The sequence below is a fragment of the Microcaecilia unicolor genome, chromosome 2, assembly GCF_901765095.1.
Source record: "Microcaecilia unicolor chromosome 2, aMicUni1.1, whole genome shotgun sequence".
Lineage (NCBI taxonomy): Eukaryota > Metazoa > Chordata > Amphibia > Gymnophiona > Siphonopidae > Microcaecilia > Microcaecilia unicolor.
In genome coordinates, this window is record NC_044032.1 from 629173371 (window position 1) to 629192419 (window position 19049).

Below are 19049 nucleotides of genomic sequence, written 5' to 3' on the forward strand. Positions count from 1 at the left end.
CCCCATCCTTGGCCACCTTTAAATCTAGACTGAAAACCCACCTCTTTAACATTGTTTTTGACTCGTAACCACTTGTAACCACTCGCCTCCACCTACCCTCCTCTCTTCCTTCCCGTTCACATTAATTGATTTGATTTGCTTACTTTATTTATTTTTTGTCTATTAGATTGTAAGCTCTTTGAGCAGGGACTGTCTTTCTTCTATGTTTGTACAGCGCTGCGTATGCCTTGTAGCGCTATAGAAATGCTAAATAGTAGTAGTAGTAGTAGTAGAGGAACTCCAACAGAGAGCGGGATGGGGGTAGAGGAAAATCCATGAGAGTGTACTCTGAAGGTACGGTGGGAGAGAGAAGAGAAGAACCAGGAGAGGACAGAGCCCTGGAACCCAAATGAAGACAGTGTGGCAAGAAGTAAGTTATGATTGACAGTGTCAAAAGCGGCGGATAGGTCGAGGAGGATGAGGATGGAGTAGTGACCTTTGGATTTGGCAAGGAACAGGTCATTACAGACTTTAGTGAGTGCCGTTTCTGTCGAGTGTAGAGGGCGAAAACCAGATTGAAGCGGATCGAGGATGGTATGAGAGGAGAGAAAATCGAGGCAGCAGCTGGGAACGGCGTGTTCAAGTATCTTGGAGAAGAAGGGTAGGAGGGAGATGGGGTGATAGTTGGAGGGACAGGTAGTGTCAAGTGATGGTTTTTTGAGGAGTGGTGTGACTACAGCATGTTTGAAGGTGTCAGGGACGGTTGCAGTGGAGAGAGAGAGGTTGAAGATATGGCAGATGGAGGGGGTGACGGTAGGAGAGATGGTGTTAAGTAAGTTGGTGGGGATGGGGTCAGAGGAACAGGTGGTTCATTTCGAGGAGGAAAGAAGGCGGGCGGTTTCCTCTTCGGTGATATTAGGAAAAGAAGAGAAGAAGGCCTGGGTTGGTTGGTTGAGGGGATGGGTTAGAGGAGGAGGTGGTTTGGTAGTAAATTCGAGGTTGATCTTCTGTATCAGAGATGTGTGGGTATGCACACTGTTCTGTAGACTCTGTAAGCTCATCTTGCTAGGGTCCTGGGGATCTTGCGCTACACTCACCCTATGCCTACCCTTTTTGTACAGTTTCTCCTCATTTTGGAAGACTAGGAGGGTGAGGTAGTGTGTCGAACTTTGCCGGCATGTATATGTGTACTGCAGAGCTACAGTTTTGGTGCTACAGACAGGATCTGCATATTTTGCATCTGGGGCTGACACTCAATATTTAATAGAGCTTTGCTTTTAAGAAGGGAGAAGTACTATGCTCTACCAACCTCTATGTTTTGCACCCGAGGCTGGTGCTATACATTTGACAGCCAGGCATGTGTATTTGTACTGCTGCCATAGGCGGCGCAAAATGTTTTGCCTCACAGGCCATTCTTGATTACATTACACAGGCTTCTAGTGAAGGAATGATTGTTATTTAGATTAATTTTGGTAAGTTTTTAAAACATTGAATGGTGTGTCCCCAAGTTATTGACTCATTTTGGGGCTCATTTTCATAACTGAAAAGCGTCCCAAAAGCGGCACAAAGCAGCAGATGGACTTTTTTTTTTTTTGCCACAACGTTCAAATCGCTATTTTCAAAACCCATTTTAAAGATGTCTTTCTATGCAGTTCGTATGCAGTGCATTCAGATCTCAAGGGGGCATGTCAGGGTGGGATTTTTCTGCCATAATGGAGCAAAGTAAAAATGTCCAAGGCTAAGTGAGATGTTTTGGCCTTTACCTGTTTCAAACATGACTAAGCCACAAAAAGGTGCCCTAAAGACCAAATGACCACTGGAGGGATTAAAGCATGACACCGCCCTCAGTAGTCACTAACCCCCTCCCACCCCCCCAAAGATTTGAAAGAAAAATTACATACGAAGTTCTATAACAGCTTCAGATGTTATGACCAGGTCTATTAGAACATCAGTCAGGTTCCTGGAAGTAGCCTAGTGGTGGGTGCAGTGTATTTTATACACAGTTCCATTATCGCTACCACAGCTTCAGTTCTGCAGGTACCTCTAACATCCAGTTCTTTCAGTGGGACACTGCTTATCCTCTGCCTGTTACTCTCAGCTTCTTCTCTGCTTGTTCAGTGCATTTCTATCTTTGCCAGAGGTGTGCAACTCTTTCTGTGCTCGTGGTGCGTGGCTCAGTTTGTGTGCTTTAGTGCAAATCTGTTTGTTCTCATTGAGCACGGATCCTACTCTGCCTGATGAGCGCAGCTTCTTTTCTGTCCCTTGACCACAGTTCAGTCTCTGACTGTGGAGCATATTTTCACCTTTGCCTGTTGGGCACTGTTTCACCTTGTCGGTCAGCCCCAGCTTTTTTCTGCGGGTTGGATACAGTAACTTCTCAGCAACTGTGGCATACTGCAGTTTAGACTGTTAGACAAGACTTTCTTGTCTCCTGTTAGCAACCATTCCTGTGGCACCTTTTCTTGCCGTAGCCTCTTGGTGGCTGATGAGAAGCTTCTCCATTGCTGGAGTTTGAATTAGTCTCTGCTCCTTTTGTGGCTACTTGGCACCTTGGGGGTCTTTTCTCCACAGTGTGTCCCTCAATTCTCTTTCTTTTTTGTCTCCTTTTGTTCTCTTGGCTCTGTTCTTTCATCCCTAAGTCCAAAGCGAGCTGGTTGAGGAGTATTCTTTCTATGGTTGTACCCTGGTATGCTGCTGCCCTTTTCTTCATAGTTCTCCTGAAGAGACTAGCACTCCAGTTAGTTGGTTCTCTCGACTCTGGAGTCTCTTCTTGTTCTGTGGAGTTTGATTCTGTCACTAGGCGCGGGTCTGGGTGGTTCCTAGGCCTTGCTTCCTTCTATGAAGTGTGGTGCACTGTTTGGGGTTGCGTACTCCTAATACTTGTTAGGGTCGCTTCATCCGACCATCTTGGACTCAAGGCAGATCTGCAGGTTTGAGAGTTAGTCTTTGTCCTGCCAGGGTTCCACGACGCTTCAGTACGCTGGAATGTCCTACAGCACTGCCTACTTCATCTTCTCTATTCAATCTCCTGCCACTTGTTGTTGTGCCAGCTCTGTATGACTCCTGTTACTTGGGATCAGGGAATTCTTTCTCCGGATTCAGGGGTAGATCTCTATGTGCTTGAGCAAGCTCAGTATGGACCATTCCCTCCTGCTTACTTTACTGTGAGGGGAGGTTGCAGTTGCCTTTGGCCAAGCAGGAACAGTGAGGCTCTGTATATTGGCTCCAAGAGTTTGCCTGTTTGGTATTAACTGTGTTTTCTTCTAGACTTCAGGGCACCATTGCTTGGCTATTCGAAATACTGAACATTCCAGGCTGCACGATACCCTTAAGGGGCGGTTTACTTGGAACTACTTTCTCTGTCTACTTCTGCTGGTAGATGGACACAACCCATTAATCTGGACTGGTCTGGTATGATTAAAGGAAAGGAAATTATCAGGTAAGAACATAATTTTTCCTTGGGTGCATAGGGAGAAGAATGGCCACTAGGAAAAAGGAGGAGGTGATGCCTCTGTGTAAGACTCTGGTGAGACCGCATTTACAATATTGTGTACAATTCTGGAGACCGCATCTTCAAAAGGATATAAATAGGATGGAGTTGGTCTAGAGGGCAGCTACTTAAATAGTCAGTGATCTTAAAGCATATAGGGACAGACTTAAAGATCTCAATATGAATACTTTGTAAGAAATGTAGGAGAGGGAATATATGATGGAGACATTTAAATACCTGTGTGGTATAAATGCACAGGAGGCAAGTCTTTTTCAATTGAAAGGAAGGTCTGGAACTAGGGGCATAGGATGAAGATGAAAGGGGATAGACTTAGAAGTAACCTGAGGAAATACTGCTTCACGGAAAGGGTGGTAAATTTGTGGAACCATCTTCCCAGTGGAAGTGATAGAGGTGAAAACAGTATCTTGAATTCCAGAGAGCTTGGGACAATAAGTACATAAGTGTTGCCATGCTGGGACAGACCGAAGGTCCTTCAAGCCCAGCATCTTGGTTCCAGCGGTGGCCAATCCAGGTTACAAGTACCTGGTAAGATCCCAAAACATTTTATACTGCTTATTGTAGAAATAAGCAGTGGATTTTCTCCCAAGTCCATATTAATAATGGCTTATGGAATTTTCTTTTAGGAAGCGGTCCAAACCTTTTTTTTTTAAACCCCGCTAAGCTATCTGCTTTTCTCAGAGGACAAGCAGGCTCTGTTATTCTCACGTTGGTAGACGCCATCCTGCATTGTGTGGCTCGGCAAATTTGCCAAAGAAAAATCCAGAGCTTTTAGGAGCGTGAGCCACAAGTACCTTCCTGCCCACTGCTCAAACGTGCTGCCTTAGTTTAATAGAAAAGCAAAAAAACCAAAACAAATAAAAGCACGGAAAAGGACAACTCCAAGGGGAGATGGGCGGGACAGAAGTCTGCTGTCCTAGGACAATACCTGCTATAGGTAAGTATCTTCACTTTCTCCGAGGACAAAGAGACTCTATTATTCTCACAAATGGGGAACCCCTACAATCTAGGCTCACCCAAACACCCAAAACAATGATGATTGGTTAATTGGGCCTTGCAACGGCGAGGACTTAACGTAGATTAACCTAAAACTATATACAAACTAGATGAGAGTAAAGCCTGGAACAGAATAAAATGGGCCTAGGAGGGTTCAGTTGAATTCTAGACCCCAAACAGATTCTGCAACACTGACTGCCCAATCCGACTGTCGCGTCGGGTATCCTTCTCAAGATGTGAATGTGTGGACTGAAGACCACGTTGCAGCCTTGCAAATTTCTTCAATGGAGACTGACTTCAAGTGGGCTACCAATGCAGCCATGGCTCTGACATTGAGCCATCACATGACGCTCCAAAGTCAGCCCAGTTTGGGCATAAACAAAGTAAATGTAATCCGCTAGCCAGTTTGATATGGTGCATTTCAGATGGCAACCACCATCCTGTTGGGACCAAAAGAAACAAAAAGTTGGGCAGACTATCTGAAAAGCTTTGTCTGCTCCATGTAAAAGGGCAACACTCTCTTGCAGTCCAAGGTATGCAAGCTGCTTTTGCCAGGATGGGCATGAGGTCGGGGAAAGAATGTTGACAAGACAATCGACTGGTTCAGATGGAACTCTGCCACCACGTTCGGCATGAACTTAGGGTGCATGCGGAGGACTACTCTGATGTGATGAAACTTAGTATAAGGTGCATCCACTACTAAGGCCTGAAGCTCACTGACCTTATGAGCTGAAGTAACAGCCACCAAGAAAACGACCTTCCAGGTCAAGTACTTCAGATGGCAGGAGTTCAGTGGCTGAAAAGGAGCTTTCATCAGCTGAGTGAGAACGATGTTGAGATCCCATGACACTGGTGGAGGTTTGACAGGGGGCTTTGACAAAAGCAAACCTCTCATGAAGTGAACAACTAAAGGCTGTCCAGAGATGGGCTTACCTTCTACACGTTGATAAGCACTAATTGCACCAAGGTGAACCCTGATAAGTGTAGAAGATATTCAAGCAGGGTCTGTGTAGGACAAGAAAGGGGATCTGAGGCCTTGCTTCACACCAGATGGCAAACCTCCTCCATTTACAAGAATAACACCTCTTAGTGGAATCATTCCTGGAAGCAAGCAAGACCTGGGAGACTCCCTCCGAAAGACCCAAGGAAGCAACTTCTAGGTTCTCAACATCCAGGCCATGAGAGCCAGAGACTGGAGGTTGAGATGTAGAAGCAACCCCCTTGTTCTGTGTGATGAGGGTCGGTAAACAGTCCCATCTCCATGGTTCTTCGTAGGACAATTCCAGAAGAAGAGGGAACCAAATTTGTCGCAGCCAGTACTGGGCGATCGGAATCATGGTTCCGCGGTCTTCCTTGAGATTCAACAAAGTTTTTTCCACCAGAGGTGTCTGAGTATATGCATACAGAAAGCCTGTCCTCCAATGTAGAAGGAAGGCATCTGACACTGTCGTATGCCTGAAGCCTGGAATAGAACTGAGGGACCTTGTGGATGATCTGAATGGTTAAAAGATCCACTAAGGGGGTTCCGGAAGATTTTGCAGGCTATGCCCATATTTAGAGACCACTTATGTAGTTGCATTATCTTGCTCAACCTGTTGGCCAGGTTGTTGTTTACGCCCACTAGATAAGTGATTTGGAGAAACATGCCGTGTTGGTGAGCCCAATGCCACATCTGGACTGCTTCCTGATACAGAGGGTGAGATCTGGTACCCCCTTTCTTGTTGGTATAATACATTGCAATCTGATTGTCTGTTTGAATTAGTATGATCTGATTGGACAGTCGATCTCTGAAAGCCTTTAGAACATTTCAGGTCACTCGAAGCTCCAGGAGATTGATCTGAAGATTCGTTTCCTGGAGGGACCAAACTCCTCGAGTGTGAAGCCCATCTACATTAGCTCCCCATCCCAGGATAGATGCTTCCATCATCAGCACTTTTTGCTGCTGAGAAATTTGGAATGGAAGTCCCAAGGTCAAATTGGAACAAAGTGTCCACCATTGAAGAGAGCGTACAAGCTCTGGGGGCCCCAATAAGTTAACTGGACATATAAAAAATGTCAGAAAAATTGCAATTTTAATAAAAGAAAATAAAAATGTATATTTATTTCTCAACATTTATATTCTGCATTAATTCTAGGGGGTTACATCATTATGTAAAATTCTATGGGAATTACATTATACATAATCATAAAAACAGTATAAAACACAATCAATATAAAATAGACTAAAACAAACAAAAATCTTAAATCAAAACAACACCAAGAGGTATGATAGTTACAAATCAATTTTATAGTTCTCTGCATCAGTGTTCTAGGCTTCTTGAAATAATAGGGTCTTTATTGAGGATTTAAATTATTTTAGATCTCTTAGGGATCAGATTTTATCTGGAAGTTTATTCCACATTTGTGGACCTCTTATATATAAAATAGAATTCCTATATTCCTCAAGAAAAACTAAACAAAATGAGGGTGCATCCAATATATTCAATGATCGTAATCGCAAAGCTTGAAAAGGTTGGTGAAGATGTAAAGTAGATGCAATTACATTAGAAAGCTAGTCACATAGATCTTTGAAAACAAGCATTAGTATTTTATATTGAATATGAACTTCAATGGGCAACCAATGAAGAGCAACTGAAGTTGGAGTAATATGTTCAAATTTAGGTAAACCTTTATTTGTGCAACAGATTTTATGTAGACTGAAAAAAGATTTTAAGAATTATTTTTGGAACTCCCATCAGTATTCAGATATGTGCAAATAAACCACTCTCCTGTTCACTTTGAAGTCAGTTTTTCACAGTGAGATGCAACATTGAAATGAATTTTATAACCCTTTCCTAGCCTGTGGGTGTGGAAAAGTAGTCTAATGGTTAAAGTAGCAGTCTGAGAACTAGGGAAGCCTGGTTCAAATCCTACCATAGCTCCTTGTGATCTTAGACAAATCACTCAAACTCTCCATTATCTCAGATAGATTGTAAGTTCTCTGGGGTCAGGAAAATACTTACTGTATCTGAATCTAACTTGCCTTGAGCTGAAAAAATGAGACCTAATCCAAAATCCCATCTTTTCCCTGTAAAAATTATAAAGAATGTGTAGATGCTTGAGGATTTATGTCTTTTATGGTGAAATTTTACTTTTTAAACATGTATTCTTTGTAGGTGGCTGTTCTCTAAAATGAAGAAAGATGGTGCAGATGATGATATTGCTAAATATGATGGTAAGATTTTGAACACGTATTTGAATTAACATATATTTTTTCTTAGCCCTGGTTTTTTTTTAACCTTGTAAGGTTGCTCTTTCAATTCTCATTTAGTTTTTACATTGCTGTCATATAATCCCCTTGCACACTCTTAGAGCAGAGGTTCCCAAACCTATCCTGGGGGAGCCCCAGCCAGTTGTTATAATCCTACTGGGACGGGTAGGGACAGGCATGGTAGCGACTGGGTCTTGCTCCTGGTTGGTCATGTCAAGGATTGGGCTGACATCTGAGGCAGCTGGCGTCAGATGCCACACCCTATTTAAGCCTACCTCTGCATGCATAGGACACTCTAGCATTATTTCCTTCAGCTGTGAGCTTACCTTGCTTCTGCATAGTCTGTGACTGTGGCACAGTGTGAATTCTCTTTTGTGTGGCTGCCATTGTTTCTTTCTTTGTGTTTGTACTTTGACTCTGTAGGAATCTGCTCCCTCTGATTGCTTTGCTGCTGTTCAGTTGTGTGCTGCTTCCCTGTGTGCTTTGCCTTCACTCTTTCCTGCCCTGTTTGCTGGGTGAGTCCATGGGAGCTTTCTTCCTTCGTTTAGGTTTCCCTTTAACCCATTACCTGCTGTGTCTGTTGCTTGGTTCTTGTGAGGACTGCTTCTCGTCTAAGCTGTGTAGCTTGAGCAGTTTTTCTGTGTAGTCTGCCTTAACCCTTTACCTGCTGTGTCTGTTGTTTGGCTCTTGTGAGGACTTCCTTGTACTGTTTCTCTTTGGGTGTGGTTCCTGTTTGAACCTGTGTGAACTACCTTTCTGATGTTTGAATCTGAGTGGCTTTGTGGCACAGCCTTGCTTCTTTGTGTGGTTCCCCTTTACTTGCTGTATCTGATGTTTGAATCTGAGTGGCTTTGTGGCACAGCCTTGCTTATTTGTGTGGTTCCTCTTTACCCTTTACTTGCTGTATCTGATCTGAGCGGCTGTGTGGCACAGCCTTGCTTCTTTGTGTGGTTTTCCTTTTTGCTGTAGCTCTTGTTTGGATCCTGTGAAGGCCGCTTGTTCATTTAAACAGTGTGGCACAGCTTGAGCAGCCTCTCTGCATGGGTTCCCTTATTCTGGTTTTGTTAGTATCCGTGTGTTTGGTCTTTTGACCTTTTGTTGGTGACTCTGTGTGACACAGTGTGCGCTGCCTATGTGCCAGTCCCTTGCGGAACTTCTCTCTGTTCTTTCCCCCTTCCCTTTTGTGTGTTTTGGGTTCCAGTTTGGCCTTGCGGCCCATACGTTTGGACTCTGTACATGTGGGTTCCAGTTCAGCCTTGTGGCCTATACGAGTGGTCTATTTTCCTTTCTGGTGGTGCTCACTAGTCTCCCTGAGTGTGCCGGGCTTCATAGCCTGTTATCTCTGTATAGCGTGTGCTTGGTCTGCCCTAGGCCTCAGCCTAGATATGTCCTAGAACTAAGCCTAGGCCCGAGGGCTCACGATCAAACCTAACACCAGTCAGGTCTTCAGGATATCCACAACAAATATGCATGAGATGATTTGCATACCAACAGTGTATGCAAATCAATCTCATGAATATTCATTGTGGATATCCTGAAGACCTGATTGGCTGGGATTCCCCCAGGATAGGTTTGGGAATCACTGCTTTAGAGAATAGCACTCGCATGGTGTGATGAAGACTGTTTATTAGCTGACCACAGATTAAGCCAATGAAAAAGAAATGATGCCTTAAAGCACAGTAAAACAAAACAGAAGAACAAAGGTTTAAATTGTTCCAGTTAGTGTAGATATTCAGTTGCATTCCTTTTAGCCAAGGTCCAAATATAGGGTCTCAAATAGAGCTAGAAATGGTTCCTTCCTGGCTATTTGGCTTAGATTGAGAATCTGCGCAAAATGAGGGGTTAATGACCTACCACTGGATTCCAAAGAATGAAGGATTAAACCTATTGCTTATAAAAACATTTGACTTGAACTGAATATCTTTTATAAGCAACAGGTTATAGTATTATGGTATATATAGGAGCCAGTCTAGTTGGAGCTGTTCTCTAGTAGCACAGTTAAAGCTGCTGCTGTTGTATTACCGCAGCATGTCTCAGAGAAATGAGTTCTTATAAATATGAATAAAGTTAGTGTTTATAATGCCAGAAGAAACTTTTAAAAAATCAACTTTATCCCTTCACATTAATTGGTATGTGAAATTAGATCCTCAGATGGTGAAGCTGATACAGATGGTATATCAGCCACTCACCACATTCTTCACAGGTCCAAACTTTTAAATTTGTGAATGTCTCTCATCTTGAAACCCTTATACATTTATTGTGAAACACTTGTTTATCACAGAACCTTCTCATTACAAAAACTGATCTTAAAAATCTCTTGGTAGAAGTAACCCCTCCCGACATGATATGTTTTAAAAGTCTGCATCAGGGTCAAGGCACCTATAAAATGTAAACGTATGATAATCCTAACACTCAAAATTTAAACTTTTTCCAATTTCAGCAGCATGTGTATCACTTAATATTTGTATAAAGTATCAGATAAGCAGAGCACTCATGTTGTCCTTCCATAGATTACGGCTACTTGTGACTGCTTATCTAGTTTATTTGATTCAATGCCCAGTGAGACTCAACATTGAAATGAATTTTATAGCCCTTTCCTAGCCTTTGGGTGTGGAGAAGTAGTCTAATGGTTAAAGCAGCAGGCTGAGAACTAGGGAAGCCTGGTCCAAATCCTACCAAAGCTCCTTGTGATCTTAGACAAATCATTCAAACTCTCCATTATCTCAGGTATAAACTTAGATTGTAAGTCCTCTGGTTTATGTGGGTAGGATTAGGTGGTCTGTAAAATCACACCTGAATGAACATAAAATCCAAAATTCATAAGGGTGATAAAATGGCACCTCTTGTTACACTTTGAATTTCTTAAAAGCCATTCAATAGTAGATATCAAATGGTGAGTATTAGATGAAGTGAAAACTTGGAGAGAGGGTAGTAATTATGAGCAATATCTCAATTTTAAGGAACAGAAGTGGATCTTTGAGCTTCAATCTTATACCTTGGAAGGTCTAAATGAGGAACTAGAATAGCTGTCATTAATCTGAGCTTTCTGATTGGTCCATGTTATTCTGACCTTAGGTGGAGGTCAGAAGGAGTTAATGTAAAGGAAACCAATGTGATGCTGCCACCATTGTTGGAAGGACAGCAACATAGGTGTTCTGATTATCTAATACTTTATGCTAATATTAAATGTTATAAGTGCTGTTGAAATATGAAAAAGTTTGAATATGTTTTCAGAGTTTGTATTCTCATAATTTTATATTTTATAGGTGCCTCGATCCTGACGCACATTTACGAGACATATGTCGGGAAGGGTTAGTTCTATCAAGATATTTTTAAGATAAGTTTTTTGTAATGAGAAGATTCTGTGATAAATAAGTGTTTCCCGATAAATGTACAAGGGTTTCATGATAAGAGACAGAGATTTTCATAAATTGAAAAGTTTGGACCTGTGAAGAACATGGTGAGTGGCTGACATATCATTTGTATCAGCTTCACCATCTGAGTATCCAATTTCACATATCAATTAATATAATAACATAGTAGATAATGACAGATACCTGAATAGTTCATCCAGTCTGTTCAACATTTGCACTTATCAATTCATGGTTAAAAACCAACAGTGGATGTGGTATAAAATAGTTGATCCTGGTTCTGGGACATAGACAGTAGAAGTATGCTCGACAGTGTCCTTACATTCCAACTACGGGACAGTTATTAATGTAGCGGGATAGTTTTTGTTTTGTTTTGTTTAGTGATCTCTCATATTTGGATAGTGTAGCTTATAACACATATAATAGAGCTTTAAGCGTTATAATAGCAGAAGGGCATAGGTGTTCTCAAGTACAGTATCTTAAATAATCTTTTGTTGGTCCAATAAAAGGTATTACTGTCTTCAAAGAACCATCATCCTTGCCTTTGTCTTTTGTTCCATATCTTTTGTGTTGTTCATATGCCTCTTTTTAGGCAGGTGGGAAATAGAAGACCTGAAGGAGAACAAAATACCCGGGGATAAAGGATTAGTGTTAAAGTCAGTAGCAAAGCATCATGCAATATCAGCAATGTTAAAGAAGCCCTTTATTTTTGATGACAAACCTTTGATTATTCAGTAAGTATCCACATTTGTTAGTACATATTTAACTGTGCAATCAAAACCTTCAGGTACCTTTTGTGTCCGACTTGGTACACATTAACAGAACACAATAACTGAGGTACATATTATAATAAAGTATATTAGGCTTTACTTTGGGTTTAGCGCTAAAATTACTTCCCAGTAAATATGGATTTTAGTCTTTAAAAAATATGCTATAGTGGCCTATTTTAGTTCACATTCCATGCAAATACTTGGGAAATGCCTGCATATTGAATTACTTCCAGTGGAGCAGAGTGCTAAAAATTAGCAAGTGTCTCCATTCCCATTAACATTATTGTTGGCATTAACTCTAAGCTGAAATAAAGTTTTAACATTCTGAGAAGTTCTAAGAGAAGAGGACATTTCCCTGGTAAGTGAACATTATTTTGCTTTGTGCTTTGGGAACTTAAAGATTCGGAGTTAAAGGAGGAATTGTAGATTAGAGATAGGGGATTTAAAAGAGGAATTGTAGGTTAGTGATAGAATAAAACTATAGAACAGCAAACTTTATCAACTAATCTCCATATTCTCTTCTCCCTAGTTTTAAAACTTGAACTTTGTACCACAGCATTAACAGATAGCCTCTACTAGCAGGCACAGAAGGACCCAGTTTAGTCTTCATCCCACCCACCCCTAGCACAACTCATTTGTAATCAGTTATTCTACCTACCTATCCGTCCTATTACTACCTATCCATCCTATTATTATGTTACTAGTGTGAAAGGCCCGTTTCAGAGAGGAATGAAACGGGCGCTAGCACCGCTCCCCCCCCCCCCCCCCCCCCCGATGTCTGCGCTGCCACTGTCCCCCTCGCCCTCACCAAGTCGCCGCCGCTGCTCCCCCCTCTTCGTGCGGCCAGCAACTGTCTCCATCCACAGAGGTGGTGCGGCGGTCCAAAATCAGCAGCAGGTGTTTTAACGAAGCAGGCGAGGCACAGCAGGAGGCCATCAGGACTGGCAGTTGGCTGTGCAGCCGGTCCTCACGCCTGGACATCAGTGCCCCTGGAGAAGGGCCCTGTAGGAGCGATGTGAGGCGAGAAGAGCGGCTGCAGAGCTGTACTGCAGCTTCGGGCAGAGATCGGAGCGGCACGGCAGGTCTGTTGGGTGTGTGTGTGGGCGGGACTGGAGGGAAAGTTGCTGGGCGGAGGGAGAGGGGTGTAGGGTGAAAAGGCATGTTTCTGACACAAATGCAACGGGCGCTAGCAAGCTTGGTCTCGGAGTGTGTATGTTTGTGAGAGTGTGTGTGGGAGTGACTGTGTGAGAGAGAGCGAGTGAATGCGCGAGTGTGTGTGTGACAGAGTGAGTCTGGGTGCGAGTGTGTCTTTGAGAGAGTATGTGTGTGAGGATGACAGTGTGTTTGTTTGAATGAGTATGTGAGATACAGTGAGTGTGAGAGAGTGTGTTTCACACAGATACATTGTGTGAGAGAGTATGTGTGCGATACACAGACTCTCTGTGAGACCGAGAGAGTGTATGAGACCGAGAGTGTGTGTGAGTGACTGTGTGACACATAGACAGTGAATGTGATACAGTGTGAGACATAGTGTGAGAGTGAGAGAGAGGAAGACACTGTGAGAGTGTGTGTGTGACAGAGATACCTGTCCCCTCAGGACCCCCTCCCCCCTCTCAGGTCTCAGGACCCCCTCCCCCTCTGTGTTCCCCTCCCCTCCCTTGTGGTCTCAGAACCCCCTGCCTCCCCCCCCCCCCCCCCCCCCTCTGCGTGGTTGGCAGCACCGTGTGTGAGTGAGAGAGATTGAGTCTGGGTGTCAAGTGTGTCTATGAGAGTGAATGTGTGTGTGATTATCTCTCCCCTGCCCCCCTCCATCCACCCAGCTATTCTCCTGTCTCCCCTGCGCCCCCTCCAGCTACCCAGCGATTCTCCTCTATCCCCTGCCCCCCCTTTTGTCATCCATCGATTCTCCTGTGCCCTGCAGAGTGAATGTGTAGAGAGTGTTGTTGGCTTCTGACAGTGGCAAACCTATCTGAGTCCTGCGCTTTATATCTAAGTGGCAGCAGCAGCAGTCTGGAAAATAGGGCATACAGAAGAGGTCAGTTGTCAAGAAAAGCATCAAGTAACTCCCATTTCTCTGTACACCAGTTTTACGATTTCCACTCGCAAGGACTATTTAATGCTAGTTCTCCAGCGAAGGGAGAGAATAAACAGAGAGAGGCAGAGATGCAAGTCCCTGTTGTTGCTTTAAATGTAAAGGGAGGGAGGGAGTGGTTGACCTTCCCTGCACTCATTTTCTCTGACATTGCAACTGAGAGGAAGGGTGTTCTGTGCTTTGAGATCCTCAGCCATGCCCTGAGGATACAGCGGGGGGTGGGGGGGGGGGGGAGGGGAGGGGAGCAACCCGGTCAGCAGGAGAGGAGCAGATCGGAGCTTGCTGGCTATGTTTCCCTACTCCTTACTCCTGCCTGTGATTCGTGAAACCGGATATCTACATGTTTAAACCTCCTCGTTTAAACTTGTTTACTGAGTATCTTCACCAAAAAAGAATAAAGAATAAAAGAAATGAAAGCCAAAAATCTGTATAATTTTTCTTTTTATTCAACTGCCATTTGGATGACAGAGCTATGCAAGAATATTACATAGGAAGCAAGTAAAGCAATCTCATCAAATACAGAGATGAAGTTGCCTGTTAAGAAGAAGTTGCTTGCTAATACAAATGTCTCCTTTCATATATACACATAATTCTGGCATCATCATACATTCCTTGCATTTCATTTAGCTCGTTACTAGTTTATCTCAAACCTTCTGGCGTCTAACTTTCTCTCCCCTTTTTTTCCCTTCTGCAGTACTATCAGACACCTGTTTCACATGTCTTGCCAACCTCTGTTCTTACTTTCATCTCATGGTCATGCTGTAGACATCCTGTTACTCTACTCCCTTCTTTCTCAGGACTCTCAGCACATTCTTTATAAAGGTTATTATAATGTCAGATTTTCAGTGTCAGCTATTCCAGCTGCACTTCTGGAGTCCATTTTATATTTGTGACTCCATTTTGTCAGTTTTAATATATACAATCCTCCCTTGAACGCTGTACGCAGCGTTCACATATTTAGGCAAACACTATAGTATGTCTAGCATGTTTGAGCTCTATAGGGATATAGTATTTCTCATTACTCCCTTTCTAGAGGCCGTCATAGCTAGCATACAGTTTCTGTCAAGTGTTATTCATGATTAATCTTTGAATAGATTTTATTACATGCCATTCTTTCCTTTGTCTGTCCATGTCCTGGATATATGTTAACATGTTCCCTATGTGTTATCATAGTAGTATTTGTTATCTTTGTCATCATGTTCCCACATAGTTTCATACAGCATGGGATAAGACAAAGCAACAACAGTATTACAACTATGAAGACTATTACTATTGAAACAAGACCCTTTAACCAAGGACTCAGGGATCCAAACCATCCAGTTATTGAATCCCACCAAGATGTGTCTAAAATTCCCTTATAATCACTCACTTCAATTCTTGCCAGTGAAAGAATGCGCTGCATTGCATTTTTAACAATTATTGATTGATTTCTAATAAGTGAACAACACGATGTATCATTCACTATGCCGCACACTCCTCCAGATTGGGCTAACATAAAGTCAACCGCCATGCGTGTGTGCATTGCATATCTCGCTGTATCATCAATTTCCTCTTGAAGTGCTGTTATAGCTATATCTAATTCATGTGTTACAACATGTAATAGTGATTGTAAGCGTCTGATTGACATACCCATTTCAGCTGCAATGGCAGATCCTGCAAATGGAAGCCATCCAGTGGCTGACAAAGCATCTAAACGTGTCTTAGTCATAGGATAGGTACTGTTAATATAATCTAATGCTAATTGTAAAGCTTGATCATCTCCTGTTAAAGCACTAAAGGAGGTACTAGAAACATCTCTTTTACGTCGTCTCTGACTATTAGAACTATGTGATGTGTCATTTAATGGAATAATCAAATCAAATAAATTTAGTTGAACAAGAGTGCAGAACTTATAACATGATGGAAGATAGGTGTACAGGATATTATCACATAACAAATAATCTCCCAACCGTAAAGACTGTAGAGAAGTTAGGTTATGATATAAAGCATATGTTTGAGAAAAAGGAAAAATAGGATTATTTAGTGCCTTAAGTGAAGAACACGCAGTAGGCATAGCAGTAATGGCTTGTATAGAAGAGGCATTAAATTGACATAATGAAAAGAAGAAAGTCAAATTTGTAAGAGTAAGGTTAGTAGAAGTCACATAAGAAGTTGTCAACGTTCGGTTACAGAACATTTTGTTAGCACAAGCTATAGATGTTGCAGTCTGATTTATGACATAGGATCCTTGTAACACAGTCCAATTTCGAGATTGTATGTCATAAGTATAATTACATAAAACATTAGGCATCATACCCTGAAGTGAACTAGAGTTTATCAGACACCAATAGTTTAGTGCAGGAATGGTATGAGCAAACAAAGAAGGCAGACGTTGAGCAGTAACATTGGTCCAATATTGTCTGTGTTCATGACCCCGACCCAAATAGCAGGTACCATTACTGAAACAGTTATGAATACCTTGTAACTTAATCATAGAGTAAGGATGAACATGTGCTGGAATGGTAAGTACAGAAGTAACAAGTGGAGTGCAAACAATACAGTTAGTCAGATTAAGAGTCTTTGAGGCATGTTGAATTCTCTCAACATATGTATTGAGTCCATAAGTAAGTCCTACCAGCAAACAGATTACAAAAGCCTTCATAATCCTTTTTCACTGGTAATGTTGTTAATCAATGTTCTCTACTCTCTGGAGGTGCAATAGTGGTTTCTATTTCCTCAGGTAGTCCTAGATCAGGAGCCTTACGTATATCAGATAAATGTACCCAGGTGGTATGATCTGATAATCTTGCTGATGTATGAGTTAATTCCTTGATCTCAAATGGTCCTACGTAGATAGGATCTTTCCAGGTTTTGTGTGTGAAATTCTTCCGAAGTACTTTCTGACCTACAGAAAAAGATGAACAAAAAGTCATGTTAGGAACTTCTTTAGATTTGGCTATCGCCATATCTCTGGTCAAATTTATTATTGGATTTATTTGTTTCCAATAGTTAGTCACTCCTTCATTATCGTTATTAATTTCTTCGACAGGTACCCCTCTGGGGTCTCGTCCTGTATGCAACTGGAAGGGTGAAATCTGTAGCTTTGTGCTAGGATGGGATCTTAATTGAAATATCGCCAATGGTAACACATCCATCCATGTATATTTCTTTTCCTTTCCTGCTAGTGCTTGCAAGAGCACACGTAATCTAGTCTTTAAAAGACCATTGTATCGTTCTACTAGGCCATTGGAAGTGGGCCTATACACTGCCACCCTTCGGTGCAGTATCCCACACAATTCAGTCATATCTTTGACCAAAGCGTTGACAAAATGACTACCATTATCTGTAACAAGTTTCTGAGGACAGCCATGTGCTGGCAATATTCTCTGCAAAAAAGTTTCAATTACTACTTGTGCATTTTCCTTTTTACAGGGGAATGCTTCTACCCATTTTGTAAAAGCGTCCACCCAGACCAAGAGATACCTTTTACCTTTTACCGGTATTACCATATCTGTGAAATCCACATGCCATTCTACTCCGGGTCCGGTGGGAATTGGAATGGATCCGGGAGAAATAACTGGTCCCCTGTGTACTATATTTTTGGAACAAACTAAACAATTTAGTACAACTCTTGTGGCATAAGAAAGCATATTAGGATGCCAAAATGAAGCTTCCATGGCTTTACTCATGTCAGAAGCAGACAAATGTAATGTAACATGCCAATTATAGAAATTATTAATTAATTCTGAAGTACACATGCATATTTTTCCACTAGGATGTATCCATTTACTTTTGTCAGGGTGTGTTGTACAATCCAAATTCTGCCATTTCAATTTTTCAGTTTCAGTTGGTTTTCTCGGGGTTGTGAGACATCTGGTGGATATGGTGTCTCAGTACACTGTATATGAGCACGGGTAATTACCATGGTAGAAAGTACCTCTTTAGCTGCCTTATCAGCTAGATCATTCCCTTTTGCTTCAAATGTCTGTTCTCCTGTATGGGCAGGAACCCAAACAATGGCTGTATGTAATCCTCTTCCTTCTCTATCACTCAAACAGTTTAACAATTGTTCCCACAAACTTTCATGTTTCAGGGGCTTTCCATCTGCTGTTAAAAATCCCCTTCTTTTCCATTTTAACAAATGATATTGCAATGAACTAACTACATATGAACTATCAGTATATATAGTCCCTTTCTTTTCTGTCCCTAATTGTTTCACAGCTTCTAGTACTGCTGTTAGTTCTGCTTCTTGAGCTGTTGTGCCTACTGGTAATCGTTTTTGAATCTTTTTACAAATTTCAGTGTTTCCTTGATTTGATTGAACCTTAAGTGCTGAAAGTGAAGCATGCTCGCCTGTTTGTGCTCCATCAGTAAACCAAATGTCTCCTTTTCCTTCAAGAGGCTCAAATATAAGTAACCGAAAAACTGGAATATCCTTTAACCCATCTAGATGTTCCTGAGTCTCTTGTTCTAATTTAAATAATGCATCCATTCGTTTAGTATTTTCTTTAGTCAATGGCTGGGTACGAACATCTTGTCCTATTAATATGGCCTGATATTTTCCAAATCTCGTACTAGTTAATGCTATCTGGCTAGTAGACAGCAAGTTGTGGACTGTATGGTCAGAATGAATAATGATAGGACCGAAAGGCATAACTGCTCTCCATTTCTCAACGGCCGCAACTGCGGCTACCAGGAAACGAGGAATGTTCTCCATTCCCCTTTCTACTGGACTAAAGGTTCCTGATAAAAATGATACAGGTGACACAAAGGTGTCTTGTTGATTTACCATTGCTGCCCAAGTAGTACCCATATCTTTAATCCATAAATGTATCTCTTCTTTGGGGTCTACTGTGGTTAATGGATTATATGATACTAAATGTTTTACTAACAATTGTATAATAACAATATCACTCTGGGTAAGCTGAATATGAGTCTTATGCGGTGTGCCAGCCGGTACACGCAAGTGTCGATATAGTGGGCTAACTAATTGAGAATAATTAGGGATCCATTGTCTACAATAATTAAGAGAGCCCAGCAATCCTCTCAATTGAGTAAGTGTTTTTGGTAATGGGGATTTCAAAATTTCTGTCAGGGCTTCTCG

The 19049-nt window shown here is 41.9% G+C and overlaps 1 protein-coding gene across 1 annotated transcript in view; it reads left to right on the top strand.

Annotated features, from left to right (window-relative positions):
- Positions 1-19049, top strand: part of CLGN (calmegin) — a 350951-nt gene that overhangs the window by 48210 nt on the left and 283692 nt on the right. The window contains exons 4-5 of the mRNA XM_030191707.1: positions 7639-7697; positions 11697-11838. Coding sequence (XP_030047567.1) covers positions 7639-7697; positions 11697-11838 — 201 coding nt within the window. The remainder of the gene's footprint in view (positions 1-7638; positions 7698-11696; positions 11839-19049) is intronic.